Source organism: Symphalangus syndactylus, chromosome X, assembly GCF_028878055.3.
Source record: "Symphalangus syndactylus isolate Jambi chromosome X, NHGRI_mSymSyn1-v2.1_pri, whole genome shotgun sequence".
NCBI lineage: Eukaryota > Metazoa > Chordata > Mammalia > Primates > Hylobatidae > Symphalangus > Symphalangus syndactylus.
In genome coordinates this window covers 89,787,550-89,808,784 of record NC_072447.2, presented here as the reverse complement: position 1 = coordinate 89,808,784, position 21,235 = coordinate 89,787,550, and the positions used below count along the sequence as shown (strand labels likewise).

At 35.0% G+C, this 21,235-nt stretch overlaps 1 protein-coding gene across 2 annotated transcripts in view; it reads right to left on the bottom strand.

The window, feature by feature from the left end:
• Nucleotides 1-6,622: 6,622 nt before the first annotated feature.
• Nucleotides 6,623-21,235, bottom strand: part of CYLC1 (cylicin 1) — a 38,341-nt gene continuing 23,728 nt past the window's right edge. For both annotated transcript variants that reach the window (XM_055268879.1, XM_055268878.1), the window contains exons 3-6: nucleotides 15,822-15,862; nucleotides 14,149-14,267; nucleotides 11,130-12,842; nucleotides 6,623-6,775 (exon numbers count right to left, since the gene is read on the bottom strand). In XM_055268879.1, the coding sequence (XP_055124854.1) occupies nucleotides 6,743-6,775; nucleotides 11,130-12,842; nucleotides 14,149-14,267; nucleotides 15,822-15,862 (1,906 nt within the window). In that variant the 3' untranslated portion in view covers nucleotides 6,623-6,742. The remainder of the gene's footprint in view (nucleotides 6,776-11,129; nucleotides 12,843-14,148; nucleotides 14,268-15,821; nucleotides 15,863-21,235) is intronic.

The window sequence follows — 21,235 nt, the reverse complement described above, 5'->3', positions numbered from 1 at the left end:
CATTTAAATGGATACTGAATAAAGCATTTAATCAAATTCAACATCCCTTCATGACAAAAACCATCAAAAAACTGGGTTAGAAGGAATATATCTCAACATAATAAAGGCCATATATCACAGACCCGCATCTAGTGTCATGAATGGAAAAAAAGTGGAAGGCTTTCCTCTAAGATCTGGAAAACTACAAGGACACCCACTTTCACTACTGTTATTCAACATAGAACTGGAAGTCATAGCCAGAACAATTAGACACAAGTAAGAAATAAAGGATATCCAAATTGGAAAGGAAAAAGTCAAATCATCCTTGTTTGCAGATGATATATTTTTTTTATTTGGAGAAACCTAAAAAGACTCCACAAAAAATTACCAGAAGTGATAAATTCACAAAAATTGCAGGATATAAAATCAACATACACAAATCACTAGCAGTTCTATATGCCAACAAATAACAAGCTGAAAAAGAAATAAAAATGTAATCCCACTTGCAATACCACACATAAAATTAAATACCTAGGAATTAACCAAAAAGTAAAAGATCTCTGTAATGAAAACTCTGGAACACTGATGAAGGAAATTGAGGAGAATCAAATCATGTTAAAAAGCTCCTGCACAGCAAAGGAAACAAACAACATAGTAATGGGAAAACCTACAGAATGGGAGAAAATACTTGCAAACTACCCATCTGACAAGGGATTAATAACCAGAATATATAAGAAGCTCAACATAATACTAGAAGTCCTGGTAAGAGCAACCAGCCAAGGACAATAAATAAAAGGCATCCAAAAAGGAAAAGAAAAAGAAATTATTCATGCTTGCAGAGGATATGATTCTATAACTAGAAAATCCCATAGTCTCTGTCCAAAGGCTTTTTGATCGGATAAATAACTCAGCAACGTTTCAGGATTCAAAATAATCAGGTCAAGCACCAGAGGAGTGACAACAAAGCCTGACAACAGTTCGCCTCCCAGCAAGAAGTAGCACAGTTGGCTTGGGTTTGCGTTGCCACAGTTTCCAAGTTAAAACTACAGGCCATTCCACCTTCCAAACCTTACACGGCCTCTCATTTCATTGTGAGTGCATCCACTGGTGGCCCGAGCCGATTTTTTCAGCTGCCCCAAGAACTGGGATCCAAGTCTTCATGAAAAAGGCCCAAGCACAGTATTCACTCTATAAATCCTCTACCTAAGACGGTGAGTGCCAGCGCAGTTTTGTACAAAGTCTCAGTTTCCCATCACTCAGGGTAAAGTGCTGGTGCTGCCGGAGGAACTGCCCCAGCAAGATTTTTCTCAAGAGCGAGACGCCATCAGCCCCGGCAGGCCGAAGCAGATTCTCCTTGGCCCTTCTAGAGAGCAGCAAATAGAAGAAGGGAAGCCATTCTTGCCGCATGCTCCTCGTGGCAGGTATGGCCAGGCCCTCAAGAGGAGCAGCGACAGTGGGTACCTGGAAACGACCTGCCCCTTGAGGGAAACTAGGTCTCGTTTGTATTTTGTGGTGTTAGTTAGGAAATATTATTTATTTACAAGACAAGGTTTTAACTTCACTCAGACAAGGTGGGAAATGCAGTCCCTATCCCTTCCAAAGCACAGAGCAAAGAAATGAGTGTTTAAATCGTAAGTCTCCACGCTGGTGTTTAAGTCATTAAAAAGAAGATATTTGAAGAGAAAAAAAAAAATCAATGTAGAAACATCAGTAGCGTTCCTACAGGCAAACAACATCCAAACTAAAAGCCAAATCAAGAATGCAATCTAATTCACAATAGGCATAAAAAGAATAAAATACCTAGGAATACAACTGACCAGGTAGGGAAAGATCTGTAAAATGAGAATTACAAAATACAACTCAAAGAAATCAGAGATTACACAAACAAATGGAGAAACTTTTCATATTCATGAATAGGAAGAATCAATACTGTTGAAATGTCCATACTGCCCAAAGCCATTTACAGATTCAATGCTATTCCTATGAAAGTACCAATTACATTCTTCATATAATTAAAAAAACTATTTTAAAATTCATGTGGAACCAAAAAACAGCTCAAATAGCCAAGGGAATCATAAACAGAAAGAACAAATCTGGAGGCATCATATTATCTGACTTCAAACTATCATGCAAGGCTAAGTAACCAAAACAGCATGGTACTGGTATAAAAACAGAAGCATAGACCAACGAACAGAACTGAGAGTCCAGAAATAATCCTACACACCTACAATCATCTGATCTTTGTCAAAGTTGACAAGAACAAGCAGTGGGAAAAGGACTCCCTATTCAATAAATGGTTCTCAGATAACTGGCTAGCCACATGCAGAAGATTGAAACTGATCTCCTTCCTACGCCATATACAAAAATCAACTCAAGATGTATTAAAGATTTACATGTAAAATGTAAAAGTACAAAATTTCTGAAAGGAAACCTAGTAAGTGCAATTTTAAATATAGGAACTGTCAAAGATTTCACTGATGAAGATATCAAAAGCAATTGCAACAAAAACAGAAATGGACGGATATGACCTAATTAAGGCACTTTTGCACAGCAAAAGACACTGTCAACAGAGTAAAGAGACAACCTACAGAACAGGAAAAAATATTTGCAAACTATGCATCCAACAAAAGTCTAACATCCAGAATCTATAAGGAACTTAAATTTATGAGCAAAAACAAACAGCCCCATTAAAAAGTGGGCAAAAGACTTGAGCAGACATTTCTTTAAAGAAGACATACATGCAGCTGACAAAAATATGAATAAATGCTCAATAGCACTAATCATTAGAGTAATGCAAATTAAAACCACAAAGAGATATCATCTCACACCAGCCAGAATAGCCATTATTAAAAAGTCAATAAATAACAGATGCTGGTGAGATTGCAGAGAAAAGGAATGGTGTTACACTACTGGTGGGAGTGTAAATTTGTTCAGCCTTTGTGGAAAGTAGTGCTGTCTTTTCTCAAAGAACTCAAAACAGAACTACCTTTCAAATCAGCATTCCAATTATTGAGTATATACCCATAGGAATATAAATCATTCTACCATAAATACACATGCATGCCTATGTTAATCACAGCACTATTCACACTAGCAAAGATATGAAATAAAACTAAATGTCCATCAACTGTATATAAAACATGTGGTAATATACACCATGGAACACTACACAGCCATACAAAAGAAAGAGATCATGTTCTTTGCAGCAAGATGGTGGAGCTGGAGGCCATTATCATAAGTGAATTAAATGAAAACAGAAAACTAAATCCTGCATGTTCTCACTTATAAGTGGGAGATAAACATCAAGTATATATGGACCCAAAGAAGGAAACAACAGACATTGGGGACTACTTGAGAGTGGAGGGTGAGGGGAGAATGAGGATTGAAAAACTACCTATCAGACACTGTGCTCATTATTTGTTGATATGGTTTGGCTATGTCCCCACCCAAATCTCATCTTGAATTGTAGCTCCCATAATTCCCACATGTCATGGGAAGGACCTGGTGGGAGGTAATTGAATTATGGGGCAGGTCCTTCTCATACTGTTCTTGTGATAGTGAATAAGTCTCATAAGATCTGTTTGTTTCATAAATGGGAGTTCCCCTGCACAAGCTCTCTTACCTGCCACCATGTAAGACATGTCTTTGTTCTTCCTTCGTCTTTGGCCATGATTGTGAGGTTTCCCTAGCCATGTGAAACTGTGAGTCCATTAAACCTCTTTCCTTTATAAATTACCCAGTCTCGGATATGCCTTTATTAGCAATGTGAGAACAGACTAATACAGTAAATTGGTACCAGGAGTGTGATGCTGCTGTAAAGATACCCAAAAGTGGAATATGGTCACTCTGGGATCATGTGTGAGTAGGACTAGAGGGTATACGTAAGCTTCATGAGCAGGTACCACAGACCTACTGTGCTGGCTCCAGCATCTACTGTGCTGGCTCCAGCACCCTTCTTCAGCTTGCAGCTATGGCCATCCGTAGGAGGAAAAAAAACGCCTGAGCTTGGTTTATAAATATTTCGGCTGAGTATGTGGGTTCTAGCTGAAAATGAACAGCACTTGCATTACAGCCAAACTCAGGGGTATCCTTGAGGAAGAATAGCATCTGACCAGGGTATTAAACTGTAAAGGAGGTATGGAAGTGGGCCCATAACCGTGAAGTACACAGTCATACTACATACTGCACCATTGAGAAGCAGCCAACTTCACAGAGAGCATGAATGGCCTACTGAAGTCACAACGATGAAGTATTAGCTCGGATGCAATACTCTGCAAGATGGAGTGCTGTCCATGAGATGCGATATAAGAATTAAAACAGATATTTCTATATGGTGTTTTATCCTCAATAGGAAAAACACATATGCCAAAAGGGATAGAATCAAGAGTGGCCCCACTTGCCACCACTCTCAAAATGACTCACTGGGAGCCCATGTGCTTTTTGTCACAGCAGCTCTGGGCTTTACAGAGTTATAAGTCCTTATCCCAAAAGGGGGACATAAAGCTTGCCAAGGGACATACAAGAGTCCCATTGAAGGACAAGTTACAGCTGTTGCTAGGGATCTTTGGACTCCTTATACCTAGAAACCAGATGTTGAAAAGAATCACCATTTTGAGAAGGCTAATTTAATCTGATAAGCAGAGGGGAGGTAGAGTTGCTTTTTGCAATGTGGAAAGGAAAGGATATTTGTGGAAGCCACATGATCCATTTGGGTTTCTCTTTGAATCCCTTGCCCAATTTTAACTGTGAATGGAACCCGAGAAGGTTACAATTACTAAGGGTTCAGACCCTTCAGAAATGAAATTTCAGATTATAACACCAGGTAAGACACATAGGAGAATGAGAGGAATTTACGATGAACAATGTAGGAGACCAGACCAGACCAGTTGTGGCCCTAAGATCAACTGGAAGGATAAGGACTGTGGTTTTTCCTCTACCCTTCCGCTTTTAAGTTTTCCCTAAGGAGGAGAAGCCCATAGAACTTTTGAGGAGTGAATATGGATAAAGAAATGGATTTGTGCTGTGATGGTCAAGGGAGATTGCTGCTCAGATCTCACTTCAGGGGAGATTTTTCTGAGGAGTAGCGTCAGCTGACAGCCTCTGCTCATTTGAGATTCACCAGTATTCAAGCTGCGGCTACACTCCCACTGGACTTCTCCCAGACAATGATTAAGCACTGTGACAGTACTAAGGCCTGGCTATTTCTGCCCAACACAGATTCCTCTAAAGAGCTTTCTTATTCTTTTTCACGTTCACAAGGCATTCCATTGTGTTGAAGAACTGTCATATATTCAGCAAATCATTTATTGAGGGCTAATTGGATTGTTTCTAAACTTTTCTTATAACTTTTTAAAGTATATGTCATATAGACATATGTAAAGTTATTAAATGGCTTAGAAAAATAACACCTCTTTAAGAATTATATCTGAAATGTTGTCATTTCTGAGAGCAAACTGAAGTGAGATACACCTAATGTAAATGACGAGTTAATGGGTGCAGCACACCAATATGGCACATGTATACATATGTAACAAACCTGCACGTTGTGCACATGTACCCTAGAACTTAAAGTATAATAATAATAATAAAAGATTATAACCAAAAGGCACAAAGCAGACTGGGTGAAGTGAAGGAGGCCTCCATACTTATCTCTGTCTATTTCTCTCTCTCTTTCCTTCCATACCAGTAGCCTGTTCTCAGGAAATAATGTGACAAGCATATTCACAGAAATATGTAAAATGATTATGTGTGTTATTATCTCATGAACATTTGCAGTTTATCAGTAAATAAATAAATAAGGAGAAAAAGAAATAAAAGTAAATAATTAAGTTTAGAGTTCTACATGTGTATGTGTGTAGAGGAGGTAAGGTATTAAAGAAAAACATATTCACTGACACTCATTGAAGATGGTAAGCAGACTTTCTTCAAAGGGAAGCTATCATGATAGGTATAGGGACCATGGGAATGGGGTATTTCACTGGAAGAGAGAGATTGGGCTCAACTCTGAATATAGCATGAGCAAATAGGAATTTATAGTCAAAGAGCAGGGTGCCAGTCAGTGGATGGAAAATTACTGAGAGGTAACATCGGGGATAAGGGGGGATTCTGGCTATACTGACTTAACAGGATTCTAGGGTGATGAGAAATCACCTGGAAGATGGTGGATGATGAGAAACCTGATCATATATTGAAGGATCAGTTATTAAGGGTGTAAGACTCTTGCTAAACTGATTTAGCAGCTTTTTTGCTAAAATGGATTTTACAAGGGAAATGCCTAGATAGGCCTAGGAGATGGTTCAGGAGCATGACGAAAGTTTGGTCAAACAAAAAATTTTTGTCAGGGGTTAATATCTATGTATAGTTCTCTATTTCTCTTAAGGGTGTGGAAGATCTGCTTCCTCCCTTTCATTCTCTATTTACTTTTATTTTGAATGCTAAGTAAAAGAGAAATTTAATGAAATATGGTAAGAGTATTGAAGCGGAGTTCATTTGAACCCAAACTCAGAAATAGTTTCCAGACTGAAGCTTGAGAACATGGGGTAAAATGCTAAATTATTTTGGTCTGAATAATTAAGACATTTGATAAATAATAAAAAACATGTCTATAAATCACTTCTGTAAATTATATGCAAAAAAGCAACTCTTGATACTCATGGAAGACTTGTTTTTATTTCAGTTCCACAGAGGTAGAAATGCTCATTTGAGAGTAGCTGGTGCTTACTGTGGCAAGGCCATTCTGTGAAACCAAGTGCTCAGTTGCTCATTAAAGCAGCTTATGAATCCACGGTGCTTCAGGCTGAGGAGCAAAGTAGAAAAATGCAAATAAAAAGAAAGGCTTTATTTGTCTACTAATCAAGATAACTATGGTGTGTTAAGGATCACATGAAAGCACAGACTGTCATAGTTGAAAGGGAACTTGGATATCATTTTTATTATTTCTTATTAAAAACGCAGATCCCTGGTCTCCACCCTAGACCTACCAAGTCAAAATCTGTGAAGATATAGTCTAGCAATATGCACATTCAACAAGCTCCCTGAATAATCTTAATGGACACTGAAGAGTGAGAAGTACAGAATGGTAGTCCAATCATCACTGTTTGTACAGGAGCCAAGGCCCAGCAATGTTACACCATTAGCCTAAACTTTCACAACTACAATAATGGATTAGAAATTTTAAAAATAAAAATATAATGTAAAAAATGAAAGTACATTTAAAATATCTTGTATTCACCCCAAATTCCACCACACTAACACAATTATTTTCGAATTTGCATATTAATGCATACTCTTTATCCACAAACATGAAGATTTCTGTTTAGTTGCATAGTATTTTTTCTTGCTTATTTCTCTTAGCCTTATAGATGGGAAAGACAGAGTTTGGAATTAGAAATTATTATTGACAGTCAGAGGTCAACAAGAGGACACCAAATCTCACAGCTGGTGATGGAGTTTCTATGCTTGGGCACAGCAAAGTAGCAACACAGTAACACAGTTAAAAAATAGGAAAAAAATTATTTGCAAAGTGTATGCAATTTAAAAATGCATCAAAAATTATCATATCATAGAACAAACCAGAACTTCCTCCCACCTATTTTATATATTAGTATTTGTTTTTTACTTTTATTTTATTTTTTATTTCCATATGTTATTGGGGAACAGGTGGTGTTTGGTTACATGAGTAAGTTCTTTAGTGGTTATTTGTGAGACTATAAACATTCCAGAAGACAACATTGGGAATACCCTTCTAGACACTGGGCTTAGGCAAGGATTTATGACCAAGATCCCAAAAGCAAATGAAATAAAAACAAAGACAAATAGCTGGGACTTAATTAAACTACAGAGCTTTTGCATGGCAAAAGGAACAGCTGGCAGAGTAAACAAACAACCCACAGAGTGGGAAAGATTCTTCATAATCTATATATCTGACAAAGGAACAATATCCAGAATCTACACCAAATTCAAACAAATCACCAAGGAAAAAACCAAACAATCTCATCAAAAAGTGGGCTAAGAACATGAACAACATTTCTCTAAAAAAAACTTGTTGTGAAGAGGCATCACAATATTCTCTGCTGCTTTTATTTCCCTTAGCCTGTCATCATGCTTATCATGCCACTTGCCAACTCTTTCTCCCACCATCCACTTTGACTGGCTTCTAGGCTGTAAACTGTTTTCTCCTTCAGTTAGTTTCACCCTTAGGCATCATGCTATAATATTGCATCTCGTAATATAATTTCACAGCCTGGTTCTGCTTTTAATTAGTTGGTAATTTTTGTTTGTTTGTTTGTTTGTTTTTGAGACTGAGTCTCGCTGTCGCCCAGGCTGGAGTGCAGTGGCGCAATCTCGGCTCACTGCAAGCTCCGCCTCCCGGGTTCATGCCATTCTCCTGCCTCAGCCTCCCGAGTAGCTGGGATTACAGGCACCCGCCACCGCGCCCAGCTAATTTTTTGTATTTTTAGTAGAGATAGGGTTTCACCGTGGTCTCGATCTCCTGACCTCGTGATCCACCCGCCTCGGCCTCCCAAAGTGCTGGGATTACAGGCGTGAGCCACCGCGCCCGGCCGGTAATTTTTGAATATAAACTTCTCCATTGTCTCTGTCAAAATCTTGCTTATCTTTTATAACCAAGCTGAAATATTACTTCAGCTTTGTGGTATGAATAAATAATTTATGAACTGAACATACTTAAATTTGATATTACCTAGCTCCAGCTGTGTTTATACAACTGCCGAGAAATTCTTTCATTCATTTTTTGGTAGTCCTCTAACAAATGCCACATTCACTTTTTCAACAAATATTGAGTGCCCACTTGCTTGGGAATTTCAACTACATTAGTAAACAAATTAAAGAGCTTTGTCATCATGCAGCTTACTTTTTAGCAGAAGATAGATACAATGTACAATCATAATAATAACTGAGTAAATTACATAGGTGAGAAAAGAATGTAAAGCTTCTTGGTTTTGTATAATATTTTGAGTGTTCCTATTTTCAGAGAAGGTTACCTTATTTAGAGAGGACAACTAAAACAAAAGCTGCTAGAATTTTTATTCCCCAGGTGAAAACTTTAACTTCCTTGAAAGAGACAGACATGCATTTTATATCTTCATTGATTTGAACAGTGCCTGACACAGAATATTTGCTTAAGGAATATTTATTGATAGATGAAACATAGAAATAAAGATTGATAATTCTCCTAAATATGACAAAATTCCAAATATAAACTTTCAACTTATTACCAAACTTTTAAGTTAATCAGTCAACAAATAGTTGTTAATCATCTTCTACATGCAGAACGATACTCTGAGTGTTACAGTAGTTAGAAAGAATTAGAACACATTAATATCAACCCAACAAATAGAGAGCAATATAAGTGTTACAGTGTTTTGAGGGAAAGTTGAGCTTTGAAGAAGACAACTGGAGAAGAAGGAGAAACTAATTGCAAGAAAAAAGAGGAGTAATAGAAATGAAGGCATAAGGCAGTAATAGTAGTAATAAAGTCTTACATTTGTATAATGATTTGTCATTTATAAAACCCTTTCATACGTTTTTTAAATATTTGAACCTAAGAACAATTTGTTATAATGGGTAGGTTAGGTACTATATTTCTCATTTGCAAATGACTTTACCAGAATAACAGAAAAGGCCCCAATGGAGGATTAAATTTAAATTAAAAATGAAAGTTAAAAATTTCATTTTTTTCTGATCTCATGGAGCTTAGAAATTGAATATAGGAGATAATAGACAAGAGTTAGGATGAGAAAATAGTCTAAATAGTCTAGGGATATACAGTTTGAAATGTCTACAAAGAAGTGAAAATTTAAGCCATAGTAGTAGATTAATGCTCCTAGAGTATATAGAGAAGAGTTGAGGTCTAATAACTGAGCCATATAAAACAACTTTGAGCTGGATGTAGGAAGAGGAAGAAGTGCAAGAATTGAAGACAGGGAAACAGTAGTAGGAGAGGAAAAAGAAAAGTAGTAGCAAGAAAGAAAACCACAATAGTGGAAACTCAGGGAAGTTAAGGGAAGATACATAGTTTTTATAAAGACAAGAGATTACAAGTTATTGTAGGTACAGACAAGACCATAATATTCAGTGAAAGGTCATTGCAGGGAACTATTAAAAGAGCACTTTTTAAAAAAGAACTAAAGAAAAGGTACAGAAATGAAGAACAGAAAAGTAGGGAAAAAGGGTAGGAAAAAGTTTACAAATATAATATTTAATGTTATAAGGTAATTGGCAAATATATTAAAAACAAATATAGGACCCAATTAGAGAGAAGAAGAGAGGATGATGTACACAACCTATATCTTTATCTGTTATGGAAGAAAACCAATGGAAAATGTGTAAAATTGAGAAGTAGTCAGTCTCAGGTATATCTTTATTGGCAGTGTGAGAACTAATCCAGAACTCCTCTGTCTAATGTAATATGTCTATTTATGCTTTCCCTTACAATCAGACTATTGGGGAAGGGATTGAAGGGAAAGTCTCCTGGATGAGAGAAGTAGTAGCTTTAAGTTGACAGAGTATTTACCTCCAAATAGATAAAGTTAACAGGAGACTTATAAATTAGAGAAGATATAGTTATTTCTGAAAAGTTAACTTTTGTTTCCTGATATCAGTTACAACGAGGGCTCATAAAAAATCCACTTGAGATATAGATTAAATAATTTAATTTTTTTTCACAGTTGGATCTTGGCATGTATTCCACCTGCTATTTATGAATTTTGGTTAATCTAGCTTTTACTGTATTCAGCAACTTCTCAGGAAATGTCCTTATAACTCACTTAAATCTGCCCCTGCAGAAGTTTTAGCCAATTTTCATTTTTATTCTTTTCCAAGTATAAAACTTAGCTACTTTTTTTTTGCAAAATGACCTTCTTTATACATAACTTCACATGTTTTCTTAAATCGCAGGTCATTTCTCTCTCCTCTAGTCCAAATAATTTCTATTCTCTTAAATTTGTAACTTTTTTGCAATATTTTGCATCCTTGTGAGGTATTCTTTATTTTTCTTACCTTCGAGTCACAAAGTTATCAATATTCTAGTAAAAGATAACTATTATTTGGAGAAAACATAAATTCAAACTTTAAAAAGTCTTTCATTTTATATCCATTTCAGCCTAAAAATAAAACAGTAGTAAACTTACCAAAGGAGCATATCTTGGTTTTGGAGGTGGAGGAGGCATCTTGCACCAACAAAGACGTCTGACCTTCGGTGATGGTAGAGAAGGCTCACAAGCAGGGAGTGGTGGTCTTTCTCTTGATGGAGGAACTCTACCTGTACTTGCTTTTTCCCCTTCTTCCTTGAATGTAGTCTTTTTGGATGACATTCTGAATCCTCTCTTTAGTTCCAGTCCTTCCATCTTTGAATTTACAGATGTGCCATCCGATTCATCAATTTTCTTCTTAGCCCCAGGTTTATATAGTGACTCTTCAGATTCAGTATCTGAACTTTTGATTTTTGTAGATGTTTTAAAGCCTGTCTTGGAAGATTCATCAAATTCAGTATCAGTAGACTCTGTGTCCTTCCTTGCATCTTTCTTGACATGTTTCTTTGAATCTTTCTTTTCCATCTTTGAGTCTTTCTTGTCCTTCTTTAACTCCAAATCAGATTCCATTTCAGTAGATTCTGCATTTTTCTTTGCATCCTTCTTTTTGTCATCTTTCTTTGAATCCGTCTTTCCCTTCTTTTCATCCTTTTTACTCTTTTTTGAATCTCCTTTCGGTTCAGAGTCAGCATCAATAGACTCTTCATCATTCTTGACAGACTTTTTATTATCTGTCTTTGAATCTTTTTTATCCTTTTTTTCATCTTTCTGACTCTTCTTTGACTCCAATTCAGATTCAGAATCAGTAAAGAATGTAATTTTCTTTGCATCCTTTTTCTTGTCATCACTCTTTGAAGCCTTCAACTTTCCTGAATCTTTTCTTGCATCCTTTGCATCTCCTGATTCAGTATCAGTAGATTCTGGGTACTTCTGTGTGTCCTTTTCCTTGTCATCTTTCTTTAATTTTTTCTTATCCTTCTTTGTATCTTCCCTCCCATCCTTTGAGTCTCCAGATTCAGCATCAGTAGTCTCTGTGTCCTTCTTTACATCCTTTTTCTTGTCATTTTTCTTAACTTTCTTTGAATCTTTCTTAGCATCCTTTGAGTCTCCAGATTCAGCATCAGAGCTTTTCTTTGCATTCTTTTTTGTGTCCTTCTTTGTAGGCTTCTTTGAATTATTCTGTGAGTAATTCCTTAACCATGCATCAAAATTTATGGATTCATCATCAGACTGTCCCACTAACATGAGGAAATCAACATTTAAACTATTTTCTGAGCAAATCTCTGATATGGCATCATTACTAGTCTTTGACCTCTTCAAATCTTTCTTTGGATTGTTATTTGTATGTAGGAATTCAGTGTTTGTCTTCTTGGAATTCTTTGAATCTTTCTTATCTTTTTGTGAACAATTTTTTGAGACTGTCTTCAAATTTTGGGATTCTGGATTTGTTTCTGAACTGGATTTTGACTTCATAGATGGCTCATTTTCATGTGATGATTTTAAGGGAGTTTTATCTGCCTCATTTTGTCTTTTAGTTTTCTCTTCTACTATTTGCTTGGATTCTGGATTTGTTGCATATGAGCCTCCTTTTTTCTTGGAATCTTTCTTCAAAGGTGCTCCTCCTTTTTCATCTTTGGACTTTTTATATTCTGTTTTTTTAAGATGGGTTTTAGAAGCATGAAGATGTCTGAATGGAGTCTGTTCCCTGGCAGCTGTGTAAATAGGTGGCCATTGCAAAATTTTTCTTAAAGAATGCCTTATCCATATATTAGCTGGTTTCTGGCCTTCCTCTAGTTTTCTTTTGTCATGTCTCTGAAAAGATTGGTTAGAAAAATAAGCATTTGTGAATGAGTTTTATCTTTCTATATTGAAACATAAAAAAGTTTATATTTTTATTAACCATCTATTTAAACTTAGTTTTTTTTTCTCTTCAAGTTTGTGTCTGTGTGTGTGCGTGTGTGCGAAAGAGAGCGATAGAAAGAGACACATAACTCCACTTTGGAAATAAAATGACTTTAGCGGGAATTTTATGATTCCATTAATAATTCACATTGAGATTAGAGCAGGCCCATAGTGACTCATGACATTCCAGGACTTGTCCTCAAAAACCAACAGTAGGCTTTTGGAACTTCTATATGGGGAGAATCTTTTGGAAAATATCGAACACTGTTTATCCCCAAGTTAAATCAGAAATAAACTGATCCACTTGAAGTTTGTTATGACAGTTCCTGTAATAGTTGTAAAACCCTAGCCTAATTTCTACTCCTGCTTTTAAAGTGTCTTGTCAAATTGAGAGTCTGTGACCCCAACTGCACTGCACACACACAAAAAGAAACAAAGACATAAACTGAATGAAATAAACAGATGCTTGATTCACATTAACTTGTGCAGCAGTGGTGTAATTTATTTTCAACTCTCACCCAAATATTTGCCAAATCTTGTAGTCATAAATAACCATAAAGACTGATTTTAAAATTACTTATTTTCCCTCAATTATTCAGTAGAGGTGCCAACAAGCAAATGGTAATATGGAATTAAAAGATGACCTGAAGAGAAGCATGAAAGTTGGATCATTAAAAATGTAATAAATGACCCTTGAAGAAATGCATTGACTGTAACTTTGCTCCGGGAGATGCTTTAAAAATTGTTTGATATCATAATAGGTGACCTACATATGCTTATTTTTCCTTTTGCTAATTGATAGGATAACTCAACTTTAGAGAAACAGTAGAAAACTTGAATCTCTTAATATCAAGTCTCCTGAATTTCATATTTTGTAAAATAAGGAGGCCTTGAAATCTCATCAAGATCAGTTTCTGCTCTAATATCTAAATTTTAGCTGCTTTTTGCAGCTGGTAAACATGTCCTGATAGAACTTGCCAGGTGCAGTATTAGGTTCTCCAACTTGCTTAGATAATGTCTTTGATGTGGATAATTATGTACAAATATGAGCTTAATCTAAAGCAGGTAGGGGCAGTCTGTTGTACAGAGAATTACAAATTAAAAAAAAAAATCTTCCAACAGGTAGTAAAATTCAAGTTACACAGGCCTTACTTATATTTATATATGCTTTACCAACTTAGATTTCGTCTTTAAAAATGACTTTTTCTATACTTACAGTAACTGTTATTTGTGATTTCAAAGGTCTTGATTTATCATTTTTACCTCTCTGTAGCGGTTTGGGAAATGTCAAAGCAAAATGCTTTTGATTCCATGATTTTCTGCTTGATTCACTGACTAAATGAGAAAGGATAATAAACAATTTGGAGTTAATGTCAGATTTTCCACAGACCTGAAATATTCTTGAGTAAGAAACGTATTATTTAAATGAAACTAAGTTATACATTAAAATATAGATTTTTTTCCGCAGAGTTCCTAGTTTATTTGCATAGCAATCAGAGAAAATAAAAACAATTTTTCTTATTTATCATTGAATTTTATTTAAAATGAAATTTGTAATTTTATTTTCTACATTAAACTAATTTTCACAGATACTTAAATCATGATGGTAAAATAATATAATCAGACCGTAGGAATAGAAAATAGAGATTTACTGTTTCCTTGAAAATATCTACATCATCTCCTCTATCCTGGCTTTTTTTTTTCTTTATGTCACTTTAGTTAGATTGCAGACAATATAACTTCTGCTATAGTCTTCATAATAACTAGCACGGTGTTGACAACAGTCAGTAAAAGTCTTGATTGACTATGTCTGAGTGTTTCTTTTAGCACCTCTCTGACCTCAGTGGCATCCCAAACCACAGGAATTAGGGCCCTAGGTAGAAATACTGCATTCCATTCTGGGGATTCTATTTAAAGAAGGGCATATACGAACTTGAGGACAACAAGAATAGGGTGATCAGGAAGATCAAACTACCTGAAAACTATGTCAAAAGTGGAACTGGTAACGAAACTCAACATAGCTCTCTTGGAGTTGGAGAGACTAATCAGAGATACGGTTACTATATTTAGATTTTTAAAGAGCTGCTATATTGGCGAAAAGTAGTTATAGTAATAACAGCATAGCTGCAACCACTAACACTTATGTAGTGTTTACTATGTGCCAGACTGTGTTCTAAGCATTTTAGTAAACTTGTTTAATATTTACAACAATGCTTTGAATTAGATAATATAATTGTCTCCATTTTACAGATATGGAAAAATAAAGCACAGAGAGAAGGAGAGGTTAAATTAATTGCTAGTTTATTAATTATTTATTAATTAAAGCTAGTAAGTAACAGAGTTGATTTGAACACAGGTACTTTGGCCCCAGAGCCCAAGATCTTAATCACAATGTTTATAGGCTTCTTTTATATGTATCCTGAGGGGTGGGCTAGAACCAATGGGTAATATTTATAGCAGTGCAGGCAGATTTCAGCTCAGTATATTAACGTAAACGTTCCTAAAGTTGCAGCTGTTTAACAAATGGGCTGTTCATTAACCGTTTTCATCGCTCTGACTATATTTGCCTTCTTTACTGTAATTATGAATTCTAAACACAAGGGAATCTTATACAAGTAAAATTGGTTTGTATTATGAAGGAGAACAAACTAAATAAATCTTTCTTCAAAACCAGTGAGTGCAAATCTACATCAAGGCCAGAAATATACACACACATATACACCAACCAACATACACATACAAATATCACGCATACATGCTTTTATAAAATCTTTATAAAAATTCATAGCAGTTTCTGCTTTATCACATTTAATGGAATATACTAGTCATTAGTTCCTAAAATTGTTTTCCAATCTAAGAAATATTAAACTTCGTTAACTAAATTCTTACTTGGAATGGAATTATCATATGTTCTGATGTTTACTTCTGGCCTATTAAAAGAAGAAAATGCTTTAATTAAATTTGTATTATGGACAATAAATAATAATAACTATTTTTTAAGTAATCTATCCTTTATTTCTAAGAAACAAAGCCCAATGCTATGTTTAATCAGTGATTTGGAACTGTCTTATTGTCACTCATTACTATCACAAATTCTTCAATTGCAACACTTCAAAAAATTGTATTCATTCTCTTATCTCCATTTTTAAAGAATGTCTACCTTTAATTCATATTAATCTCCCTATTATAAACCAATTGTATTTTTACCAGAAACTTAAAAACCTGAAATAAAAATACTAACTTAATTAAGTAATCTGTTACTTAGTAACAAATAAGTAAATTGAATCAGTTCAACCTCAAAGTATTCTCTAGTGAAAAATTCTGAGTGAGAATTTTCTTAATTCATTAAAAAAGTTCTAAAGTAAACTCACATTTTAATGTTTTCACAAATTACATCAAATCACTAATGATGTGTTATGGGGGTACATAGAAGTATTGACCTGGATTTTGAATTGTCTCTCCATACAGGGATAATTGATCCACGATATTCTCCATTTGGAAGGTGCCCATTTGATTTGGTACTAATAAGTATTGTCTACCAAAAATAAACATGGCATAATGTGTTTTGAAAATGTTACTTCCTTATTAGCTGGAACGGTGAATACAACCATTTCTACAATTGAGGTTATGCTTATATAAACGCATGTCCCAGTAAGCTTGTCCACCCCATGGCCCACAGGCCACATGTGGCCCAGAAGGGCTTTGAATGAAACCCAACACAAATTTGTAAACTTTCTTAAAACAGTATGAGATTTTTTTTTTGAGATTTGTTTCTTTAGCTGATCAACTGTCGTTAGTGTTAGTGTATTATATGTGTGGCCCAAGACAATTCTTCTTCTAATATGGTCCAGGGAAGCTGAATTATTGCACACCCCTGCCTTAGAGCTTGACTTTTTGACTTACTTAAATCATCAAGTTTGAAAACACAAAACAAAAATAAGTCAAAATGATAAAATGTATTTATACTTGACACAAATCTATTTTCATTTTCTAAAGTAAAGCTCTAGTGCCCAGCACAAAACCTGACCCACACTCATCATTAAATAATGGACTTACTTATTTAGGAAGAACTTTGGAGACACTGAGCAATAAAATATCTAGTCCAGTCATTTTGTAACTGGACGTAAACATCAAAATTAATTCGGAAGTTTTAAAAACATAAACACATCTGAGAACTGCTCTCAGAACCATGAATCAAAATTTCTGGGTTGAGTCAATCAAGTCTGTATTTTAAAACTTTCTTAGACTATTTTGATACTCAGCTCTGTTTAAGAACTACTACTCTGAATTGTTTTGAAAAAGAAAACTACAGATGTCTGAAATAGTTCAAGTTTGTGCTTTTGGTTTTTCCAAAGGCAATTGATCAATGATCCCCTATTTGTCTACAGTGAAACCACTTCATTTAGTAGAGTAGTTAGAAGATGTTACGACCTGCATCCCTAGAAATTTGATGGTTTAGTAGTCGGCCATGCTGACTTGATCACTGCTTTTATACTCTAAGAAAAAGACTTTGCACCTGCATTGATTTTTACTTTCTTCCCACAGTCTAAAGTAGCATTTTCTAAACTTACTTTTTCAAACATTTTATCCGTAAACAACTTTGAATACATCAACTTAATATGTGTGTGAATAGTTCAGTCTATTATAATGATATATATTATAATTTATTATATATTATATATTAAGATAGAACATTTCAAAATATGAAGTGAAACATATAAATTCAAGTTTTACTATCTTATTTCTACACTTCAATTGTCTTGCACATACATCTCACTTGGGATATCACTAGAAAAGGCAACAAAGAACCAGTGAGAAAAGGGATAATTTAGCCAAATATTATGAAATGCCTGCCTTATATAGACAATATTTCAGTCTCAAATTATTGGAAATTGAAACATAGTTAAACTTCTGAGCAGTTTTCTTCATTTTCGAAGTGTAATCTTAGTTATTATTTATTTTATAAATGGATATGTACATACTCCTTGATATATAGGTGATGGTATCTTATCTCTCGATATAAAGGAGAATATTAGTGATATAAGCCAAAAGTGTAACTACATAAAGTTATAAAATAAAATAACTCCCAACTCAAGATTTTTAACACAACACAAATATCCTTTTAAAAATCAGATAAAATAAACATGTTTGTTTTTTTACTTTCATTTTAGGTTCATGGGTACACATGCAGGTTTGCTACACAGGTAAACTCGTGTCACAGGGGTAAGTTATACAGACTATTTTATCACCCAGATACTAAGTGTAGTACCCAATAGTTATTTTTTTGATCCTCTCTCTCTTCCCACCCTCCACATGCTAATAGGCCCCAGAGTCTTTGCTCCCCTCTGTTTTCATAAGTTATCATTTAGTTCCCACGTATAAGAGATAACATGCAGTATTTGGTTTTCTGTTTCTTTGTTAGTTTGCTAAGGATAATGGCCTGTAGTTCCATTCATGTTCCCACAAAAAACGTGATCTCATTCCATTTTTATGGCTGAGTAGTATTCCATGCTGTATATGTACAATATTTTCTGTATGCAGTCTACCATTGATGGACATCTAGGTCGATTCCATGTTTTTGCTATTGTGAATAGTGCTGCACATGTCTTTGTGATAGAATGACTTATATTCCTGTGGGTATAAAACCAGTAACGGGATTGCTGGGTTGAATGGTAGTTCTGTTTTTAGCTTTTTGAGGAATTGCCAAATTGCTTTCCACAATGGTTGAAGTAATTTACACTCCCACCAACAGTGTATAACCTTTTTCTTTTCTCCACAACCTCATCAGCATCTGCTATTTTTTGGCTTTTTACTAATAGCCATTCTGACTGGTGTGAGATGGTATCTTATTGTGGTTTTGGTTTGCTTTTCTCTAATGATCAATAATGTTGAGTTTTTCATATGCTTGTTGGCCATCTGTATGTCTTCTTTTGAGAACTGTCTGTTTATGTCCTTTGCCCAATTTTAAGTGGGGTTGTTTGGTTTTTTTCTTGTACATTTGTTGAAGTTCCTTTTCGATGCTGGATATTAGACTTTTGTCCATATATTGCAAACATTTTCTCCTATTCTTAAGGTTGTCTGTTTACTCTGTTTATAGTCTATTTTGCTATGCAGAAGCTCTTTAGTTTAATTATTACAAAAGTAATTGTTGTTTTTGTCATTACTTTAAAGGGCAAAAACCACAATTACTTCTGCACCAACCTAATAGGTCTCATTCATCAGTTTTTGCTTTTGTTGTGATTGCTTTTGGCATGTTTGTCATGAAATCTTTCCCAGTTACTACAACCAAAATGATATTGCCTAGGTTGCCTTTCAGGATTTTTATAATTTTGGGTTTCACATTTAAAGCTTTAATTCATCTTGAGTTGATTTTTTATATGGTGTAAGAAAGAAGTACAGTTCCAATCTTCTGTGTATGTCTAGTCGGCTATCCCAGAACCATGTATTGAATAGGGAGTCCTTTCTCCATGCTGGTTTTTGTTAGCTTTACAGAAGTTCAGATGCTTGCATGTGTGTGGCCTTATTTCTGGACTCTCTTATCTGTTCCTTAGGTCTATGTATCTGTTTTTGTATTAGTACCATTCTGTTTTGTATTTTTGTTACTGTAGTCCTGTAGTATAAAGTTGGCTAACATTATGTCTCCAGCTTTGGGTTTGTGTGTGTGTGCATGTGTGTGTGTGGGGTAGGGGGAGAGTTTTTTGTGTTTTTTGCTTAGGATTGCCTTGGGTATTTGGGCTTTTTATTTGGTTCTATATAAAATATAAAATAGTTTTCTTTCTAGTTTTATGAAGAATGTCATTGGTAGTTTGATAGAAATAGCATTGAATTTGTAGATTGCTATGGACGTTATGGCCATTTTAATAATATTGATTCTTCCTAACCATGAGCATAGAATGTTTTCCACTTGTTTGTGTCATCTCTGATTCCTTTGATCAGTGTTTTGTAAACCTCATTGTAGAGCTCTTTAACTTCCCTGATTAGTTGTAGGCCTACGTATTTTATTCTGTTTCTGGCAATTGTGAATTGTATTACTTTTCTGATTTGGCTCTTAGCTTGACTATTTTTGGTTTATAGAAATGCTAGTAATTTTTGCACATTGATTTTGTGTCCTGAAATTTTTCTGAAGTTGTTTATCAGCTTAAGGAGCTTTTGGGCTGAGACTACAGAGTTTTCTAGATATAGAATCATGTCATCTGCAAATAGGAATAGTTTTACTTCCTCTATTTCAATTTGGATGCCTTCATTTCTTTCTCTTGCCTGATTTCCCTAGCCAGGACATCCAATACTATATTGAATATGAGTGTTGAAAGAAGGCATCCTTGTCTTACGCCGGCTTTCAAGGAGAATGCTTCCAGCTATTCCCTATTCAGTATGATGTTGGCTGTGTGTTTGTCATAGATAACTCTTATTATTTTGAGGTATGTTTCTTCAATACCTAGTTTATTGAGAGTTTTTAACATGAAGGGTGTTAAATTTTATTGATAGCCTTTTGTGCATCTATTGAAATAATCATGTGGTTTTTGTCTTTAGTTCTGTTTATGTGATGAGTCACATTTATTAATTTGTGTATGTTGAACCAACCTTACATACCAGGGATGAAGTCTACTTAATCATGGTGACTAGATTTTTTGACATGCTGCTGGATTTAGTTTGCAAGTTGGTTTTATTTTTTTTTGAATGTTTGCATCAATGTTTATCAAGAATATTGGCCTGAAGTCTTCTCTTTCTGTTGTGTCTGTTCCAAGTTTTGGTATCAGGATGAGCCTGGCCTTATAGAATGAGTTGAGGAAAAGTCCCTCATCCTCAATTTTTTAGAATACTTTCAGTAGGAATGGTTCCAGATCTTCTTTGTACATCTGGCCAAATATGGCTGTGAATCCGTCTGGTCCTGGGCTTTTTTTGGTTGATAGGCTATTTATTATAGACTCAATTTCAGAACTTGTTATTGGTCTGTTATAGGAATCAATATTTTTCTGGTTCAGGTAGTCTTCGGAGGATGTATGTGTCCAGGAATTTATCCATCTCTTTCACGTTTTCTAGTTTGTGTGCATAGAGGTGTTCGTAGTAGTTTCTGATTTTTTTTTCCCTGTGGGGTTAGTGGTTCTATCTCCTTTGTCGTTTTAGCTGTGTTTATTTGGATCTCATCTTTTTTCTTCTTTATTAGTCTAGATAGCAGCCTATCTATCTTATTAATTTTTTGAAAAAACTTTTGGATTTATTGATCTTTTCAATGTTTTTTCACATCTCAATTTCCTTCAGTTCAGCCATGAATTTGGTTATTTTTTGTCTTCTGCTAGCTTTGG